Genomic DNA, 18,090 nt, shown 5'->3' on the forward strand with positions numbered 1-18,090 from the left:
AGGTTCAAGCTATTCTCCTGCCTCAGCCTCCCAAGTAGCTGAGATTACAGGCATGTGCCACCACGCCCGGCTAATTTTTGTATTTTTAGTAGAGCTGGGATTTCACCATGTTGGCCAGGATGGTCTCAACCTCCTGATGTTGTGATCTGCCCGCCTCAGCCTCCCAAAGTGCTGGGATTACAGGTGTGAGCCACTGCGCCCGGCCTATTTTTCTTTTCTTAACATTAGCTTTAGTAATTTTTTTCACAGAACTATGTATTTGTGTATTTGTTATCAGGTTTGGAATTTGTGTTGGCTATCAATTTAATATAAAGTCTTAGACTTTATAGACTTATAAACCCTCATTTATTTTTGTTCATCGTATTCTTGCAAAATATTGTTTTGACTTGGTGACCTAGAGTGGATCAAGGCACTATCTTCAAGTGGTTTCTGTAGTAGCCTATCCTAGAAACACTGCCTGACATAGCTGAGTGCAATGAAAAACAGCCATAGGTACTAACTTAAAAATTAGCTGTAGAATTGCAACTAACAGCTAAGTTAGAAAGCTATTTATAGAGCAGCTTGGGATACTAAGATACTCCTTGACTGCATGAAGGTGCAGTGCAAGGAGAGAACCATTTCTTCCCATCAGGAGATTGGAAACCTTTTTTTTTTTTGAGACGGAGTTTTGGCCTTCTTGTCCAGGCTGGAGTGCAGTGGTGGGATCTTGGCTCACTGCAACCTCCACCTCCCGAGTTCAAGAGATTGTCCTGCCTCAGCCTCCCAAGTAGCTGGGATTACAGGTGCCCGCCACCATGCCCGGCTAATTTTTTATATTTTTAGTAGAGACGAGGTTTCATCATGTTGGCAGGCTTGTCTCGAACTCCTGACCTCAGGTGATCTGCCTGCCTCAGCCTCCCAAAGTGCTGTTACTACAAGCGTGAGCCACTGCACCCAGCCGGAAACCTTTTAAGAGGGAAACTTATTAATATAAGTTGCTTCCTGTCCTTGGGCTTATAGATGTAATCTAGAATTGATTTTTCTTTGACTTTCTTCATCAGAGTTACATTTTCATAACTTAATGACTAACCAAGAATATGTTACAACTGTTGAGGCCCCTTTTAACATAGTTTACCCCTTCTGCTATTACTTAGAATTGATAGTAATTACATCTCTAGGGCAAAAGATGACTGGAAAATTGTTCTGTGTTCTTCTCATATAACATCATATAAGACCTGTTCACCTAAAATCTAGTGAGTTGATTTAGTTTGTTCTCTGACATTCTTGGCTTCTTTAAACTTGCTTATAAATTAAGGCTTGCAGTTTGAGTCATTTGGAGATGGGGAATGCCCAGAACTTTCGCAACTTGTGAACCTGAGTTGAATAATGTGTCGCTTTCCTCATAGTCTGTCAACTTTAGTTCATTGTAGCCGCAAAGAAGATGATGATGCCAATGAGGATTATACTAAACCAGACAAGAGGTGGCCTATTGTGTATACTAGGAATTAGATTTGTGAGAACTAAACACAACACTGAATTTGTGACAATGTGTTCAGTTTAGAGTAATTAGAGAAAATGATAACAAGTCTCACTCAGACCACATGGAAATGGGGGTAGAGTGTGTGTGTGTTGTGTATGTGTGTCTTCATCTATTCCGCTAGTGGAAAGGTTACTGTTTGAAAAATGTAGTTCCAACACAACCACTAGTTTGTGCTACTTTAGACAAGTATTTAAATCTTTGCAATGGAGATTTTATAATAGAGCATTCCTTGCCTTGGCACAAGGGTGTTGTTAAATTGGAAGGCTAAGGATATGAACGAATTTTGTAATGTATAAAGAAATCTTGGCCAAGCACGGTGGCTCATGCCTGTAATCCCAACACTTTGGGAGGCCAAAGTGGGAGGATCACTTGAGGCCAGGAGTTTGAGACCAGCCTGGGCAACATAGTAAGACCTTGTATTTACAGAAAATTTAAAAATTGGCTGAGTGTGCTGGCATGTACCTGTAGTCCCAGCTACTCCAGTCTGGGTGACAGAGCAAGACCCTATCTTTATTAAGAAAGAAAGAAATCATATGTGCATTATAAAAATTTTGCCACTCTTAAGATTGAGTGCAAGGATCTATGGTAACACTTCCCAGTTGATGAAGAAATTGGGCATTAGATAATGAAGGTTTTGCAGCAGTAATTGAGTTTGAGGTATTTTCATAACACTGTATTGGAAAGGTGACAGAGGAACTGTCTCCTAAAATGAGGCAAAACATCAGTACAAAATGATGGTAAGAAAGAAATGAAAGTATTTGTAATGGTGCTTTAAAGCTTTTAAAGCTTTAGGGTACTTTTAAAGTACCCTAAATATATCACCTTACTCAGCCAAGATGTTGTGAAAATTAAGTATTAATCATATTTTTTAAATGTTGAAATGGAAACCGAGTGACTAATTAACATGCCTGTAATCACAGTGGTGAATCATGAATCTCGAATTTGATTCTAGATTTTTTTGCTCATTCTGATGTGTTGCTTAGTCTTGTTATAGTACAGTTGTAGCACATGGAAATGGATGGGACCATGCATGGAAGCCAGAGAGTCTAGAGCAGAACTTCAGTGATGGCAAATTAAAATCTTCATTATCAGTATTTGAAGCAGAGATTGAAAATTAATAGCTCTTAGGACAGACTATCAAATAAATGTGAGCCAGAAGATTTTTAATGGGAGAAATTAACTTTAATGAAATATCTTGTAGAAAGAGCTAAAAACAAGATACCTGCCAATCCCAGTCATTCTGGAGAGTATCTAATATAGCAATGAAAGTAAAAACTAGTTAACATTCTCCAGTGTTTGTCAAGTTTAGGAAGAGATTAACTTGAAAAGTAGTAGTTGGGTAGAAGGTTTATTTGAAGATCGTTTGGCATCATAGCAAAAAAAAAGTTGGTGAAAGATGGGTACTGTAGAATGATGGGAGAAAGATGATTAAATTTCCCTTCCTACTTGTCTAGACCACTTAAAATTTATATTACTTTCTCACGCAAGCCAGGATAAAGATACACTCTTTAAGAAATTTAGGAGACTCTTCATATATCCGTTCATAGATAGAATGTGGTTTTGAAAATAAATAGGATATTATCTAAATATAGATCTATATAAAATTTTATAATTCCTTTTAAGAAAGACATTTGTCAGGAAGTGAAATTGTCAGACTTTTTAATGCTGAGAAATAGGTGAATGTGGTATAAAGTTATATGGAGTCTTTCTTTTTTTCAATTTCAAGACAGGGTCTCACTATGTTGCCTAGGCTGGAGTTCAGTGGCTATTCACAGTTGACATCATTGCATACTACAGCCTGAAACACTTGGGCTGAAGTGATCCACCCACCTCAACCTCCTGAGTGGCTGGGACTACAGGTGCATACCACTGTACCCTTCTAGGAATCTTATAAGAACAGTTGTATGGTTATGAGGTGTATGAGGATAGAGATTTTTTTTTTTTTTTTTTTTGAGACGGAGTCTCACTCTGTCACCCAGGCTGGAGTGCAGTGGCGCTATCTCGGCTCACTGCATAGAGATATTTTTTGTCCTGGTGATTATTTCTTCTTGTAGAATAATCCTGGTGATTTTTCCTTCTTGTAGAAACTTAAAGGCTTAAGATTAAACTTATTAGGAAAAATAACTTTGGCTTTATTTTATAGTGATTTATTAATGGCTTTATTTTATAGTGATATATTAATAATGTATTAAAATTGCTCATATTTTCCACTTATGGAGTATTATTTCAAAATTTAAAGCCACGTAGATAGGTTATTATTTGGTGCTATACCCGCCATTACTGCAGTTGGTTTCCAGCAGTTTGAAAAATGATTTTTCAGAAATGGCTTTCACTTGTTACTCAGTGGCTTACAGCAACGGTCCCTAACCTTTTTGGCACCAAGGAGTGGTTTTATGGAATACAGTTTTTCCACAGACTGGCAGGGGGTGTGTGGAGGGATGGTTTCGGGATGAAACTGTTCCACCTCAGATCATAGGCATTAGATTCTCATAAGGAGTGCACAGCCTAGATCCCTTGCATGTGCAGTTCACAATAGGGGTCGCGCTTCTATGAGAATCTAACGCCCCCGCTGATCTGACAGGAGGCAGAGCTCAGGCAGTAATGCTTGCTAGCTCACCAGCCACTGTGTGGCCCAGTTCCTAACAGGTCACGAGCCAGTAATGGTCCACGGCCTGGGGGTTGGGAACCCCTGGCTTACAGGGTCTTCACATGCTTACTAGCCACAGTTATGTCACTTAATCAGGTGTAATAAATGGCTGGTGTAATTTTGACTCAACTTAAAGTGATCATATTGTTTTAATTGTGAAGCATGTGAATAAATAAATGAGATTTCCACTGTCTCTAGTATTATATACTTAAAAGCAGAGGCTTTACAAAATTACCAAGGGACGATCCCGTTTGATGTGTCTTTGGTTTGGCACGGGTGGAGCAGACATGTGAGATATAGAATGAATGGGAGGCCTTCACACTTACTATGTGGAAGGTGGTAGTTGATCATGATGGTCAGTTCCATAGGCCTCCAGGCCACTGGTGACACACTACCACTGTTGCCATAATTGTCAAGTCATTTTATGTGGGGCTTCTTCCTAGCAACCTCCCGCAAACACATAGCTCCATCCCTTCCAAGAGCTAAGAAATTCTTAGCACTTGCCACCATCTGACATATATTTGTTCGTTTGTTTACTGATTACATTCCTCCCATTAGTATATAAGCTCCATGATAATAGAAACTTTGTCCACTATTGTATATTTCTAACTCATAAAACACTATTGGCATATTATAGTATGCAGTTAATACTAGAATAAATGGGATTTCTGTTTGTTCTTACTGAGGTTTGCAAAACTTCGTGAAAGTGGAATATAAAGATTCTCGTTGTTCTATGTGCACTGGGGACATGGAACGGAACTTGTGTTTTCCAAGTGAGGGAGACTCTGGCAGAGAGTTTAACTGCAATCCATTATTCCCTGTGACTGGGCAGAATTTAAAAATTTTTAAGAGAAGAGATGAAAAATCTTGTGGATTCCTACTTAATTTAGACATGGGTTTGGCTATTAACGAAAAACTTTAACCTACCTACAGGGAAGGCTTTTTCCCTGTTACCCTTACTTCTCTCTCCTGGATCTTATGAGTGGAGAAATGAGCCTTTGTTTCACTTACAAATCCACAAATATTTATGCTGTCATATGAACACATGTGTAAGGTGCTGTGTCACACGTTGTGGAAGATACAAAGAGACAGAGGATTCCTGAGAATTTAACAAAGTTAAGAATGAGTGTTATTGATTAAAACAAAAATGGGACATTTAGGTTATAGTCGAGACCATGTTCTTGTTTTTTAAATGTGAGATGTTTTTGGACACAGAGGTGAAAAATTCTAATGTCTCTAACTCCCCCAGAAGACCTTAGGTTGATTTTTCTGAGAAGAAATTTGTGAATGATTTGCGTAGAGATTTTCTTTGAGGTTAAGAAATTAGATGAGTTTCCCAGGGTGAAAAAAACAGGAGCAGAGATTATTGTTAAAAATGGTCATGGGTAGAGGGGTTAGAGGGCAAAGTAGGCAGAATAGAAGCATGTTTGTGTTTTAAGGAGGCTAAGAACCAGAATATAGCACTCAAAAAAGGAAAATGCAAATGCACTGTGAATAGCTGCTACTCGTAGTGTATTAATTTCTTAGCTACATGTAAACTTTTATTAGGGTGCTTAGAACTAAGGTGATGTGTAATATGTCATCCAAACTTGGGTCACTTTTAAGAGTGAAAGGGTGTGCTATCCGAATGGGACACTGGACAACAGGTGTATGAACCTTGACTGTTCCAGCAAAACCAGGACGGTTGGTCATTCCTAACAACGTACTTTTCTCCAGACTTAGTCCCAATTCCTTTAACCTCTCCAGAATTATCTATAAATAATTATAGATATTATACTATAAATGTTTTCTCCTTTGTAGTACTCTGATCTGCACTTGCAGAGCCTCTCAATTGTTGGTTTCTTTTTCCCTGTCTTGTTGGAAAGAAAGGAGAATTTTTCTGCCCCCACCCTGGACCCTGCTTGGGTTCACAGCATTGGTGGAGGTAAGTAGTATTCTCAATGTATTGTTAGTTGACTTTCATTTTGCTTAGGAAATTAGGTTTCTGTATTTTTCTGATCCAGTACTAGATTTTTTTTTTTTTAGAGTCCTGATGATATTTAACTGGGCTAACGAACTATTAGTAAGTTCTTAGCATGTAATACAAAAAAAAGTGTTTGTAATATTGGCATTTGTTCTTAAATTACTTGATACTTAATGTGTTTTCTTTCCTATAGGTGGGGTTGTCATTATGAAACTTAAGATCTTCAAAGAAGAGAATGTAATTTATACCATGGATATGTTATTTTTTCATGTTGGAGCACTGTAATACTTTTGTTTTCTTATTCAGTTTAAATAAAATTTTTAATTCTTATATTAAGTGATGAGTTTTTATTCCATTAAGTAGCTTTTTATTGTCTTGTATTTCTGATAAATTAAAAATTGACATAGGGGCCGGGCGCGGTGGCTCACGCTTGTAATCCCAGCACTTTGGGAGGCCGAGGCGGGCATATCACGAGGTCAGGAGATCGAGACCACGGTGAAACCCCGTCTCTACTAAAAATACAAAAAAAAAAATTAGCCGGGCATGGTGGCGAGCACCTGTAAGTCTCAGCTACTCAGAGAGGCTGAGGCAGGAGAATGGCATGAACCCGGGAGGCGGAGCGTGCAGTGAGCCGAGATCACGCCACTGCACTCCAGCCTGGGTGACAGATCGAGACTCCGTCTCAAAAAAAAAAAAAAAAAAAAATTGACATAGAAGTAATAAATCTTTGAGGTGGTGCTTACCAAAATATGGTTTTCCTCATCCCTTACAGTAATCCTTATTTGGAATCTAGGATGGGCCTAAGGTATCTAGGTTTGAAAATCACCACTTTAGAATACTAGAATGGAATCCTAAACAATCTAAGATTTAAGGATGTGGTTTACAGATGAGCCTGAATGCATCTGTGTTCTTGCCAGGGTCCTGTTGTTCCTCTGTACAGTCTGCCATCTAGTGGTAGGAATGCAGAGTTTACCAGAATGCCAAGGGAAAGCTCTAGGTTTACACTTTCTTATATTTAGAAGGCTTACGTAGTAATTTAAAACATTTTGATAATCAGAGGAGGGGGGAGGAACAACTCTTTCACTTGAAAATACAAGTCAGTGGCAGTGAAGTCAGAGTATTCCAAGAGTATATGTTTTTCTATAGAGCATTTTCATGACTTAAACTTTCCACTTTTGTTCTAAGAGTTTTTGTATTTGTGACATTAGTGGGTAAAGACACAAATGAAAAATAATTTTAAGAGACAGTAGATTGGACTGATCTGAAAAATATGTCTTCAGTGTTGATTAAAATTTTAGAGCAATTACATAATGACTTCATTTAAAACAATTTAGTTTGCACTTTTAAAATTAAAGTTTGGACAGTTCGGTAAATTTGGCTTGGGTTCAGCCATGACTTAAGAGGCCAAATTTCAGACATATATTAATATATAGTATCTTAGGAGTTCGCTTTGTGTACCCAGTTCTATCTGAATTCTTTCTTCTGTACATATTCCCTTTTCAGTTCCTCATCTTTCTTCTGCCACAAATAAAAAGGATGTCAGTCCTTTCTCTGCCAGGAAAATGCCTTTTAAAAAATCTCTTCTGTGTTCTGTTCTTGAAGTAGAGGCTTTTTATTGAGGCAGTTCATAATATCACTATAGTGGCAGGAGGAGGAATATGGGGTGGTATAAACTTGAAAAAACAATTATGCTACTCTCTAGATTGCTAATATATTTTTTTCCAAATTCGCTGCACTAAAGCTTAGACTAAATAGCATATTGTTGCTTTCTACAGATGTCTCCTAAGTTACATTTCATTTACTAGTATTAATTTAATAAATATTTAAGGTATACCCTGCCTGCTAGGTGCTGGCGATTTGAGGATGAAGAAGGCATGGACTGCCTTTAGTGAGCTCTCTCATAGGAGAGACTGATATATGAGCTCGTAATTGTAATGAAGTGTGAAAAGTGCTGTAACTATTGTATGATGAGTTAAGAGAGTATGAAATTGAAACCAGGGAAAATTTGCTTTCCCCTCCAAAACAATCGCCTGCTCTTTTTGCCATCTCTGAATCCTGTACATACAGATTACAATCACCACAGTGTATTGTGAGGCTGTATCTTTACGCTCAAAGACCTCAGTTTAGTAGGGGAGAAATTTTGCATCTTCTCACCTTTGTATATCTAAGTATTTGGCATATACTTAGGTGAATCAGTCAGTTGTTTATTTGAATTACATGCAGTCATTTCCAGCAAAAGGGATAGCTCTGAAAGTGTGTGGCTTCATCCTGTGTCTCACTTTAAGCAGTTTGGAATATATACACACACTTAAACGTATATACACCTATACTGTATGTACCTGAATGTAAGGTAACCCCAAATATAAAGCAAGCCCGCATTTTCCCAGAGACATTGACAGACCCTCAAGTTTTATTTATTTAACCTATTTAAATATGTAAATGTTAGGGATATAGATGAAGCAGTCAGCCTCATAATATTGAAACTCACTGGTTAGAATACATAATGAAAGATTACTATAAAAAGTAATGTGGCTGAGTGCGGTGGCTCACATCTGTAGTAATCCTAGGACTTTGGGAGGCTGAGGAGAAGGATCCCTTGAGCCCAGGAGTTCAAGACTAGCCTGGGCAACAAAGGGAGACCTCGTCTCTATAAAAATAAATCAATAAAATTTTAAAAAATTATTAGAAAGAAAAGTAATCTATGATTTTAAAACAGTGGTTTCTTTTCCCCACTCATACATACTTCACCACATAACATTTGACTCATTTTACATTCATGTATATATTGGATATTTTGTGTTTTTTCGGTCATCCACAGCCCCTTTTTTAAAGTTATATAACATCTTTCCTTTTGTGTAAGATCTTTCTAATTTACATTAGAAATTTTTTCACAGGCTATCACCATCCATTCTTTTTTTTTTTTTTTTTTTTTTTTTTGAGACGGAGTTGTGCTCTGTCGCCCAGGCTGGAGTGCAGTGGCGCGATCTCGGCTCACTGCAAGCTCCACCTCCCGGGTTCAAGCGGTTCTTCTGTCTCAGCCTCCCAAGTAGCTGGGATTACAAGCATGTGCCACTATTCCTGGCTAATTTTTGTGTTTTTAGTAGAGACAAGGTTTCACCGTATTGGCCAGGCTGGTCTCGAACTCCTGACCTCAAGTGATCTACCTGCCTCAGCCTTCCATAGTGTTGGGATTATAGGCGTAAGCCTCCATGCCTGGCCCAGCAGCTCTTATTCTTGTACCACCTCTTCCTCACACCCTTGAGGAGATAAAGAATGTGTCATGGCTCTCCTTTCTGCTGTTGGTCACGATAATGTTCTAAAGGGCGTGGGTTAAATTACAATACAGAATTGGTGTGTGCTATGTGACATGAGAGGTACTGAAATTAGTTTATGGAAGTAACAGTGTTGTAGTTCCTTTATAAATTATTTTTCTCTAACTGTTCATATATGACATAGTTGCTGAGTCATTTTGGAAGTGTTCGATTGTGTATGCATCACCTTGTATTTGGGCAAATACAGTATATACAAGAAAATATTACACATACACAACTTTTTTTTTAGACAGTGCCTTTCTGTGTTGTCCGAGTGGAGTGCGATGTCATGATCACAGTTCACTGTAACCTTAAACTCTTGGGCTCAAACTATCTTCCCGCCTCAACCTCCACTACAAGCACTAATTAAAAAAAAAATTTGGGGGCTGTGTGCGGTGGCTCACGCCTGTAATCCCAGCACTTTGGGAGGCCGAGGCAGGTGGATCACAAGGTCAGGAGTTCAAGACCAGCTTGGCCAAGATGGTGAAACCCCGTCTCTGCTAAAAATACAAAAATTAGCCGGGCACGGTGGCAGATGCCTGTAATTCCAGCTACTTGGGAGGCTGAGGCAGGAGAATTGTGTGAACCTGGGTGGCAGAGGTGGCAGTGAGCCGAGATCACACCACTGCATAACAGCCTGGGCGACAGAGTGAGACTCCGTCTCAAAAAACAAAAAAAAAATTTTTTTTTTTTTTGGCTGGGTGGGGTGGCTCATGCCTGTAATCCCAGCCCTTTGGGAGTCTGAGGCAGGCGGATCACGAGATCAAGAGATCGAGACCATCCTGGCCAACCTGGTGAAACCCCATCTCTACTAAAAATACAAAAATTAGCTGGGCGTGGTGGCGGGCTCTTGTAGTCCCAGCTGCTCGGGAGGCTGAGGCAGGAGAATCGCTTGAACCTGGAAGGTGGAGGTTGCAGTGAGCCGAGATCACGCCATGTACTCCAGCCTGGCTACAGAGCGACACTCCATATCAAAAAAAAATTTATTTGTTTTGTTTTTTATTGAGACAGGATCTCCCTATGTTGCTTAGGCTGGTCTCGAACTCTTGACCTCAAGCAGTCATCTTACCTCGACCTCCCAAAGCACTGGGATTACAGGCATGAACCACAATGCCTAGCCTCACACATACAGTTTTAAAAAATGGAATTGTACTGTGTATTTTTCTTTACTATGACTTTTGACTTAATATGTGGTGAACATTTTCTCCTGACAGCTTTTATTTTTTGTGCCGTGCATTCGTTGGCCTCATAGTATTTCATAGTCAGACTGTAGTGTCATTTGATTGACTCTTCACTCTTAGATATGTCCACTTAGATTATGAGTTAGGTCCCTTAGCTTCATTAGTATTGTTACAAAAGCCATCTGATTATCTTGTCAATCTTTGTCATTGTACTCAGCATTCCATATTCTGTCTTTAAGAGTATTTCCCCAGTTATTAAAGTCCAATTATGTTGGTTAGATTTCTTAAGGTGTAAGTCAGCCTGTGAAGAGCATAGTTTTGAGTTAATTCTACTGGAAGTTATATAAAAATATAACGTTGTGTTTCTCACAGAAGACCCCATAAACTTTACAGATAAAATTTTAACAGTTACATCTTAATTTGGACCATATTTTATGATCCCTTTCACAAATCATTGGAGTAAGAAATAAGGCTGTTCATTTCATTTCCTAGACATTTGATACTTATGACTAGGCAGATTTGCCTGTATTTAACTTTGATTAGCCTATGTCTAATTTCAACTTGCATAGTTTTGAAATACTTAAAACAATTTTGCTATATGAAAAAAATTTTGCTGATACTTCATATAAAAGTTTCTTATCCTCTGGTTACTATTTTTTGACAAATATTCTTTTTGTTTCTACTCCCACCAAGGAAAAATTACAAAGATTTGATAAGTGAAGCAAAATTTGATTAACCAGTTAATTTGCCTTGCCTTCCACATTAATTTTATCTCCAATTTTCTTTTTCTTTTTCTTTCTTTTTTTTTTTTTTTTTTTTTTTTTTTTTTTTGTTTTTTGAGACAGAGTCTCACTCTGTAGGCCAGGCTGGAGTGCAGTGGCATGATCTCGGCTCACTGCAACGTCCGCCTCCCAGACTCAAGTAATTCTACTGCCTCAGCCTCCCAAGTAGCTGAGATTACAGGCATGTGCCACCATGCCCGGCTAATTTTCGTATTTTTTTTAGTAGAGACAGGGTTTCACCATGTTGGCCAGGCTGGTCTCGAACTCCTGACCTCAGGTAATCCGCCCGCCTCAGCCTCCCAAAGTGCTGGGATTACAGACGTGAGCCACCGCGCCCAGCCGTATCTCCAGTCTTCTAGATGACTGAATAAATCAATTTTAGGTTGTAAATCTATGAGGGCAGTTGTAAAAAAAAAAGTCTCTTTCAAAATGACCTTTTTGAAAGGGATTACTAAATTTTATATGTATTACTGTGTTTGGCTAAGTGATTGTGATATGCTGATTGAAAAACAAACAAACAAATACTGGTTTAAGCCAGGCTTCTTTTTTAGAAAATCTTATTTGAGTATCAGTGTGGTTTTGATGTAGCCTAGTGAGTTGCTGTTCAGATGGGAACTTGAGAACGCTGCATTCTGATGGCTCAGACCACTGGCTGGGTTGCCTGACTTGCTGTAGAAGTGAACCCTGAGTGTCCTAATTTAAGTTTCTAAAGTTGATGAACTCTGCCTGGGGAAATCTGTATAGGCTGAAGTTGGTGAACTCTGCCTGGTGGGAGAGTTTGTAAAGGCCTACACTAGGAATATGACTGTAAGATTAATGAAATCATTTGGTAACTGCTTACTTCTAAATTTTTGGTACTTTGTTAAAAAAAAAAGACTTCCTCAGAATACAAAAATACTGTTTTGCATTTCACTGTTTTTCTATTGTTTTTGTTTTTAATTAATTTTCAATCGAGAACGTGTATTAAATTGGCTAGTTGAGCATTTACTTGCTGTATGTTTTAATGGATCCTTATCCTTTGCAAAAATTTAATTCTAGTCATGAATCTGTCACTTAGCTCCTGTGACCTTGCCTGTGTAAATACAGTTAACATCAGTTTTATCTACCTCAGTCATTGTTTGTTGAAGGAGCATATGAAATAATAAAAATGAGAGCATTTGTGTTTGTGTGGTGGGTATTGGTTCCTTCTGCTTTCTCTACATGGAAAAATGATTGTCATTTCTATGGTAGGCTTATTTTTAGGCCTATTGTCTTCATCCCCTTAAATATTGGAAATCTTTGTAAATTCTCACTCATACCTAAAGCAGAGAACCTACATGCCATGTGGTACTTGTTTTTTTTTTTAGTGTGTGTGGGATTCAGAAATTGTTAATGAATATTCAAGAAGGTACTTCAGTTTTTATATTCTTGAGATAAATAATGAAAAGAAAATATAAGATCTGTCCTCATTTTGGTAACTTATTGGTTGGCAAGGGAAATCGTTACAGTGTTTGCTTTTTAAGAAACAGTATCTTCTGGATTGAGAGTGGGAAAAGCAATAACTATTGAGAGTCCCATGATAAGTGTTACTTTTGTTTGGAACAGTTTACTTTTGGTTAGTCAGAGGTGGGAAGAATATTTTCCTTCGTGACTTGGAGCTCAAACTTGGAAGCATTTTCAGGGTACTATTAAATTAGAAACATTGTACAGATAAAAAATTACTGTATGGAGAAAATGACTGGCTGAGTTAAAGACTATGGGAGGTATATACTGCTAGTTTTATTTAATATCCTCCCCACCCCACCTGTAATATTTGTATAACTTTGGTTTTACAGTTGGTCTTTTCTGGATTCATAATCTCAGTGTGAATTCCTACTTAATTTTTCCTGTTTTATTATGTGTGAAGAATTTTTTTTAGCTTCTGGAGTTATCCTTCAAAATAACTCCAGTTTTTCTGTGATCAATACTAAAGCATACTATAGTTTTTAGTAAGCATTATAGTAAAAACCTTTGTTAGATCCCCTTTTAATTTGACATTTGAAAATTTGCACATGTATTGGGCTCGGCTTTGTTTTTCAACCTTTTGAGAATAGCAGGTTGTACAGCTAGTTGTAAGATGTTGATTTAACTTATGTAAGGCCACAATCTTGGATGCTTTTTAAAAAATGTCATGTTAAGAGTACCCATATGCATACCAAAATGAATGTCTTGAAAAATATGACTGATCATTATATTTGAGGCACTGTTCTAGGTCTTTGGGGATAGAGCTGAGAACAAAAAAGCCCTGCCCACATGGAACTTAAAAACATTTTAATTGAGAGAGAAAGACATTAAACAAATTAAGATGAGTTCAGTGGTAATAAATGCTTTGGAGAGAAATACGCAGAGTAAGGGGGGGATAATGAGGGTTTAGAGGTAGGGGGATGCCCAAGGCTTTGTTATTTTGCGTAAATATTCAGGGAAGTTTATCTAATATGGTGACACTTTAGCAAATAGCTATAGGAAGGAGGTGAAGGGAGCAAGCAGCATAGGTACCTAGCAGAAGAGAATTCTAGGCAGAAGGAACAATAGTACCAAACACCTGAGATAAGAGTGCTTGGCATATGGGAGGCGTTGCAAAGAAGATGGCAGTGATGCAGTCGGTGGAGGAACAGATCACAAAGGGAATATAGTGTGGATATATGTACGTATACATACACATGTTTTATAACATATATAGTACAGTATATATATATACACACACACCATGCGCCATGCACTATGTAGTATTGTGTGTGCGTGTGCGTGTGTGTGTGTATAAAGTACTGTCGTTGAAACAAGTCTAGTGTAATATGTTCAGTGCCATAGACCAGTTATAAAGTGCTGTGAAGACCTAGAGAAGGCAGAGATTAAATTCCATTTTTTACTCTCAGAAGTTGAAGCCTGCATATCCAAGTTGGATTTACTGTTTCATTTTTGTTGCAAATAGTCTGAATTGTGAAAGCTTTGTGTCATTCTGCTGTTCCATGGGCACTCTGTTTTGTTCTTTGTTCTTTAAGCAGTATTGGCCACCGTAGCTGCTTATCTAAAATGCATGTGTTTATCAGATGTTAACTTGTATAATAATTGGACCTATTAAAGGAAAAATTTTAAGTAAATGTTGATAGTTACATTGTCATTTCTTGCTAGCAGTCAAGCCCAAGTTAGATCATTTGAATTCGCATTTAATCATTTTACACTGAAGATTAAAAGTGAAGAAATTAATGTCATGAATAACTTTTTTTCCCTTTATTGTAGTATAGGTGAGACATTTATACATTATATTTTATATGTATTTTTAAAGTAAAACAACTCATTTCTTGGTTTTCTCCTCTGTTATATCTCTAAATTGGATTATATTATATTACTTTTTTGTATTGAGGTGGAGTCTCACTCTGTTGCCCAGGCTGGAGTGCAGTGGTACTATCTCTGCTCACTGCAACCTCCACCTCCCAGGTTCAAGCAATTGTCCTGCCTCAGCCTCCTGAGTAGCTGGAATTACCTGTGCCCGCCACCAAGCCCAGCTAATGTTTTTGGTATTATTAGTAAAGACGGGGTTTCGGCATGTTGGCCAGGCTGGTCTCAAACTCCTGACCTCAGGTGATCCACCCCACCTCGGCTTCCCAAAGTACTGGGATTACAGGGGTGAGCCACCACACCCGACCTATTTTACATTTTCTTCATTGAGTTTACCAATAATATCTCTTAAACAGATTGTAGGTTACTCTCCTTAAGTTTTATTGAGAATCTTTTTTTCCAGTTTTGTTCTCAGTATTACCTAGTTATCAACTGATCTGAGCTAATTCAGTAGAACTGAGGGGAGAGAAGGAGGATAAATATTTTGTATGAACAAACTGAGATCCAACTCAATTACAGACCAGATCTCTGCCCTGTTTATCTTCCTGTTGCAAAGACAGCATTCTAGGGTGGATATTCATAAAGGTGGTTTGATCTTAATGTTGTTCATTCTTCTGTATGGATGATTTCTTTAAATAAGCTTTATTTAAAGAAAAATGTTAAATTTAATTTTAAAGAGATGAATAATACCAGTATTTTAATGGAAAGTTTTTAAGTAGTAAGGAAACGGAAGCTTCCTCAAAACCTTGAAACAATTCATTTTGAGATGACCGAAGTACTTGAGAGTGAATTATACCCTGAGGGAGTTTGATTTATTTTTTGGTATTGTTGATCATTTATGTGATTCTAATTGGTACCCTGCTTCTTAGGTAGATTATGGTAGTCTCAGTTGCTCTTAATTGAGAGATTTTTAACAACATCTCCAAACTATTACTGCTCCACTTTGTGTTAAATCTTTTGCCTGTTTGTATGCAAATCTGGTATTAACAATAAAAACCACAGAGGAAATTAATCATTTAAAAATTTTTTATTGCAGACTTAATTCAGTGCACAAATGAGATGAATGTGAACATCCCACAGCTGGCAGACAGTTTATTTGAAAGAACTACTAATAGTAGTTGGGTGGTGGTCTTCAAATCTCTCATTACAACTCATCATTTGATGGTGTATGGAAATGAGGTAAGCAGAATTTTTATTGAACAAGTATACTGTTGTGTTGACTATTGTTAGCTAGCTTCTGTCACTGAAACTTCAGAAACAGCTTCCAGGTACAAAGGTCAAGGTGCCTAGCCAGAAATATAATTATAGACCCTGTAATTTGAGGAAAGATAGCCTATAAGCCAGAAAGCAAAAAGTGGGTCAGAGCACAGAGGACATCAATAATGGATCAAGAAGCAAAGATTAATGCCTAGAAATGGGTTCCATAAGCATCCCTGGTTTTTGCTGGTCCTGTTTATAGACTGTATGTTTGTCTATATTCATTTGTTCTTTTATTATAGCCCAGTTAGATTTTGTTTGTTGGTTTGTTTTGAGACAGGGTCTTGCTTTGTTGCCCAGGCTAAGATGCAGTGGTACCATCATAGCTCACTGCTACCTCAAATTCCTGGGCTCAAGGGACCTTCCCACCTCAGCCTCCCATGTAGCTGGGATTACAAGTGTATGCCACCATGCCTGGCTTATTTTTAAATTTTTTTGTAGGGATGGGGGTCTTTCCATCTTGGCTTAGGCTGGTCTTGAACTTCTGGGATCAAGTGATCTTCCCACCTTAGCCTCCCAAAGTGCTGGGATTACAGGCGTAAGCCATCACCCAGCTTTAGATTCTTGTCTGATCTCATATAGTTGTTTATGGAAGCACTTTGCCTACTTCAAAGCTGTGATACTTAGGACTAAGATGGCATTTGCTGAGAGGGACTGATTGAAGAGTGCCGTCTTCAGCAGAGAGGTGTGTCTGAAGCCTTTGTTGCCTAAAGGTAACAAATAAGATACATAAGCTTTTGAAATTCTCTGTTTTGAGAGAATCATCTTACTTTCCATGATAGCCTAGCAGCTAATTTTTTGGTTTGTTTTCATAAGCTTTTGAAATTCTCTGTTTTGAGAGAATCATCTTACTTTCCGTGATAGCCTAGCAGCTAATTTTTTGGTTCGTTTTCTCAGCTCAATAAACTTATTTGTAAAATTGTATTAACAGGAGCTTTTCAAGAACATCTGAGTAGAACTAGATAAATCTTCGTCGGTATGTGCCTTAGAAAAATGCAGCCCGGGAAGATAACCCTCTAGAGATGAGAAAGAACTTTAGTCATTGGTATTAGTTTTCTGAGCATAATGACTTACTGACATCCATCACGTCGTGTGTTATTTTGGGCTTTTCAGTATTGAAACTATTTTTTGACAACTACCAATATAGCATTATTAAAGTTCAAAATTAAAGCAGGAATTTACCCACAACTTTATTATTCCAGCACATCTTACTATTGGCACATTTTGGTCTTCCCTCTAGTTCTTGTCCAAAAGTATTTCTGTTTTTTAAATGGCTATAATCATAATCTAGATAAAATACACTTAGCTTTTTATATAGTATTACACTATCAGCATCACCATGTTGTCTTTTTTATCATCTTTAATAACTATGTAATTGATCATATAGTTCACAATTTTTAAACTATTTTCCTTGCTAGAAATTGAGTTTTCTGATTCATCGTTATACTACCACATTGAGTGATTTTATTTGTAGTTTTTAATTTTTAAAAATGATTTCCCCTAAGTGTTACCTGTAATGTGATTGCTAAGTCAGCAGACATGACCATTTTTAGGACTTATGTTAGTTGCTTTCTAATTCATTATAACCAGTTTATAGAGCTAATAGAAATGTTTGGCTGTATTAGCTTAAATGTAACTTGAAACATTTTAACTAGGATAGTAGTTTTTACTTTTAGCAAGAATATGTTTAGTTAAGATTATGATTATTCTGAAGAATTCCAAGCTTGTGTGTACTTTTCTTCTTCTTCTCCTTTATTTATTTATTTGATGTAGTTTATTTTTTAAAAAGGAAAAGCCACAAATATAACCAGCTACACTGCCAGATAAACGAACTATCAATAATGGCTTTCAGAGGCTGTAAATAAGGTAATTGATAGTACTAGAGGCAAATATTAATAAAGACAAAACAGAAAGTTGACAGTCATTTTGTAGAATTGACTGACAAGGGGAGAAAGATAGCATTTTAGTGTGTTTTTTTGATAAACTCATGTTTAGCTTCCTGTAAGTAGTTAAAGCAAATTCCATGCTCTGTTCATTTTTTATGCTAGTTTGTACAGCCTTCAGGTGTTCCCATTG

General features: G+C 37.5%; 1 protein-coding gene across 21 annotated transcripts in view; it reads left to right on the forward strand.

Moving 5' to 3' along the window:
- The window catches only part of PICALM (phosphatidylinositol binding clathrin assembly protein), a 104,722-nt gene that overhangs the window by 15,055 nt on the left and 71,577 nt on the right, over positions 1-18,090 (forward strand). For 20 of the 21 annotated variants that reach the window (XM_030794684.1, XM_030794694.1, XM_030794687.1 and 17 more), the window contains exon 2: positions 15,794-15,936. In XM_030794684.1, coding sequence (XP_030650544.1) covers positions 15,794-15,936 — 143 coding nt within the window. Of the gene's footprint in view, positions 1-15,114; positions 15,343-15,793; positions 15,937-18,090 lie in introns of those variants that run through there. The other variant, XM_030794688.1, reaches the window with a different exon arrangement.

This window comes from Nomascus leucogenys, chromosome 15, assembly GCF_006542625.1.
Source record: "Nomascus leucogenys isolate Asia chromosome 15, Asia_NLE_v1, whole genome shotgun sequence".
Lineage (NCBI taxonomy): Eukaryota > Metazoa > Chordata > Mammalia > Primates > Hylobatidae > Nomascus > Nomascus leucogenys.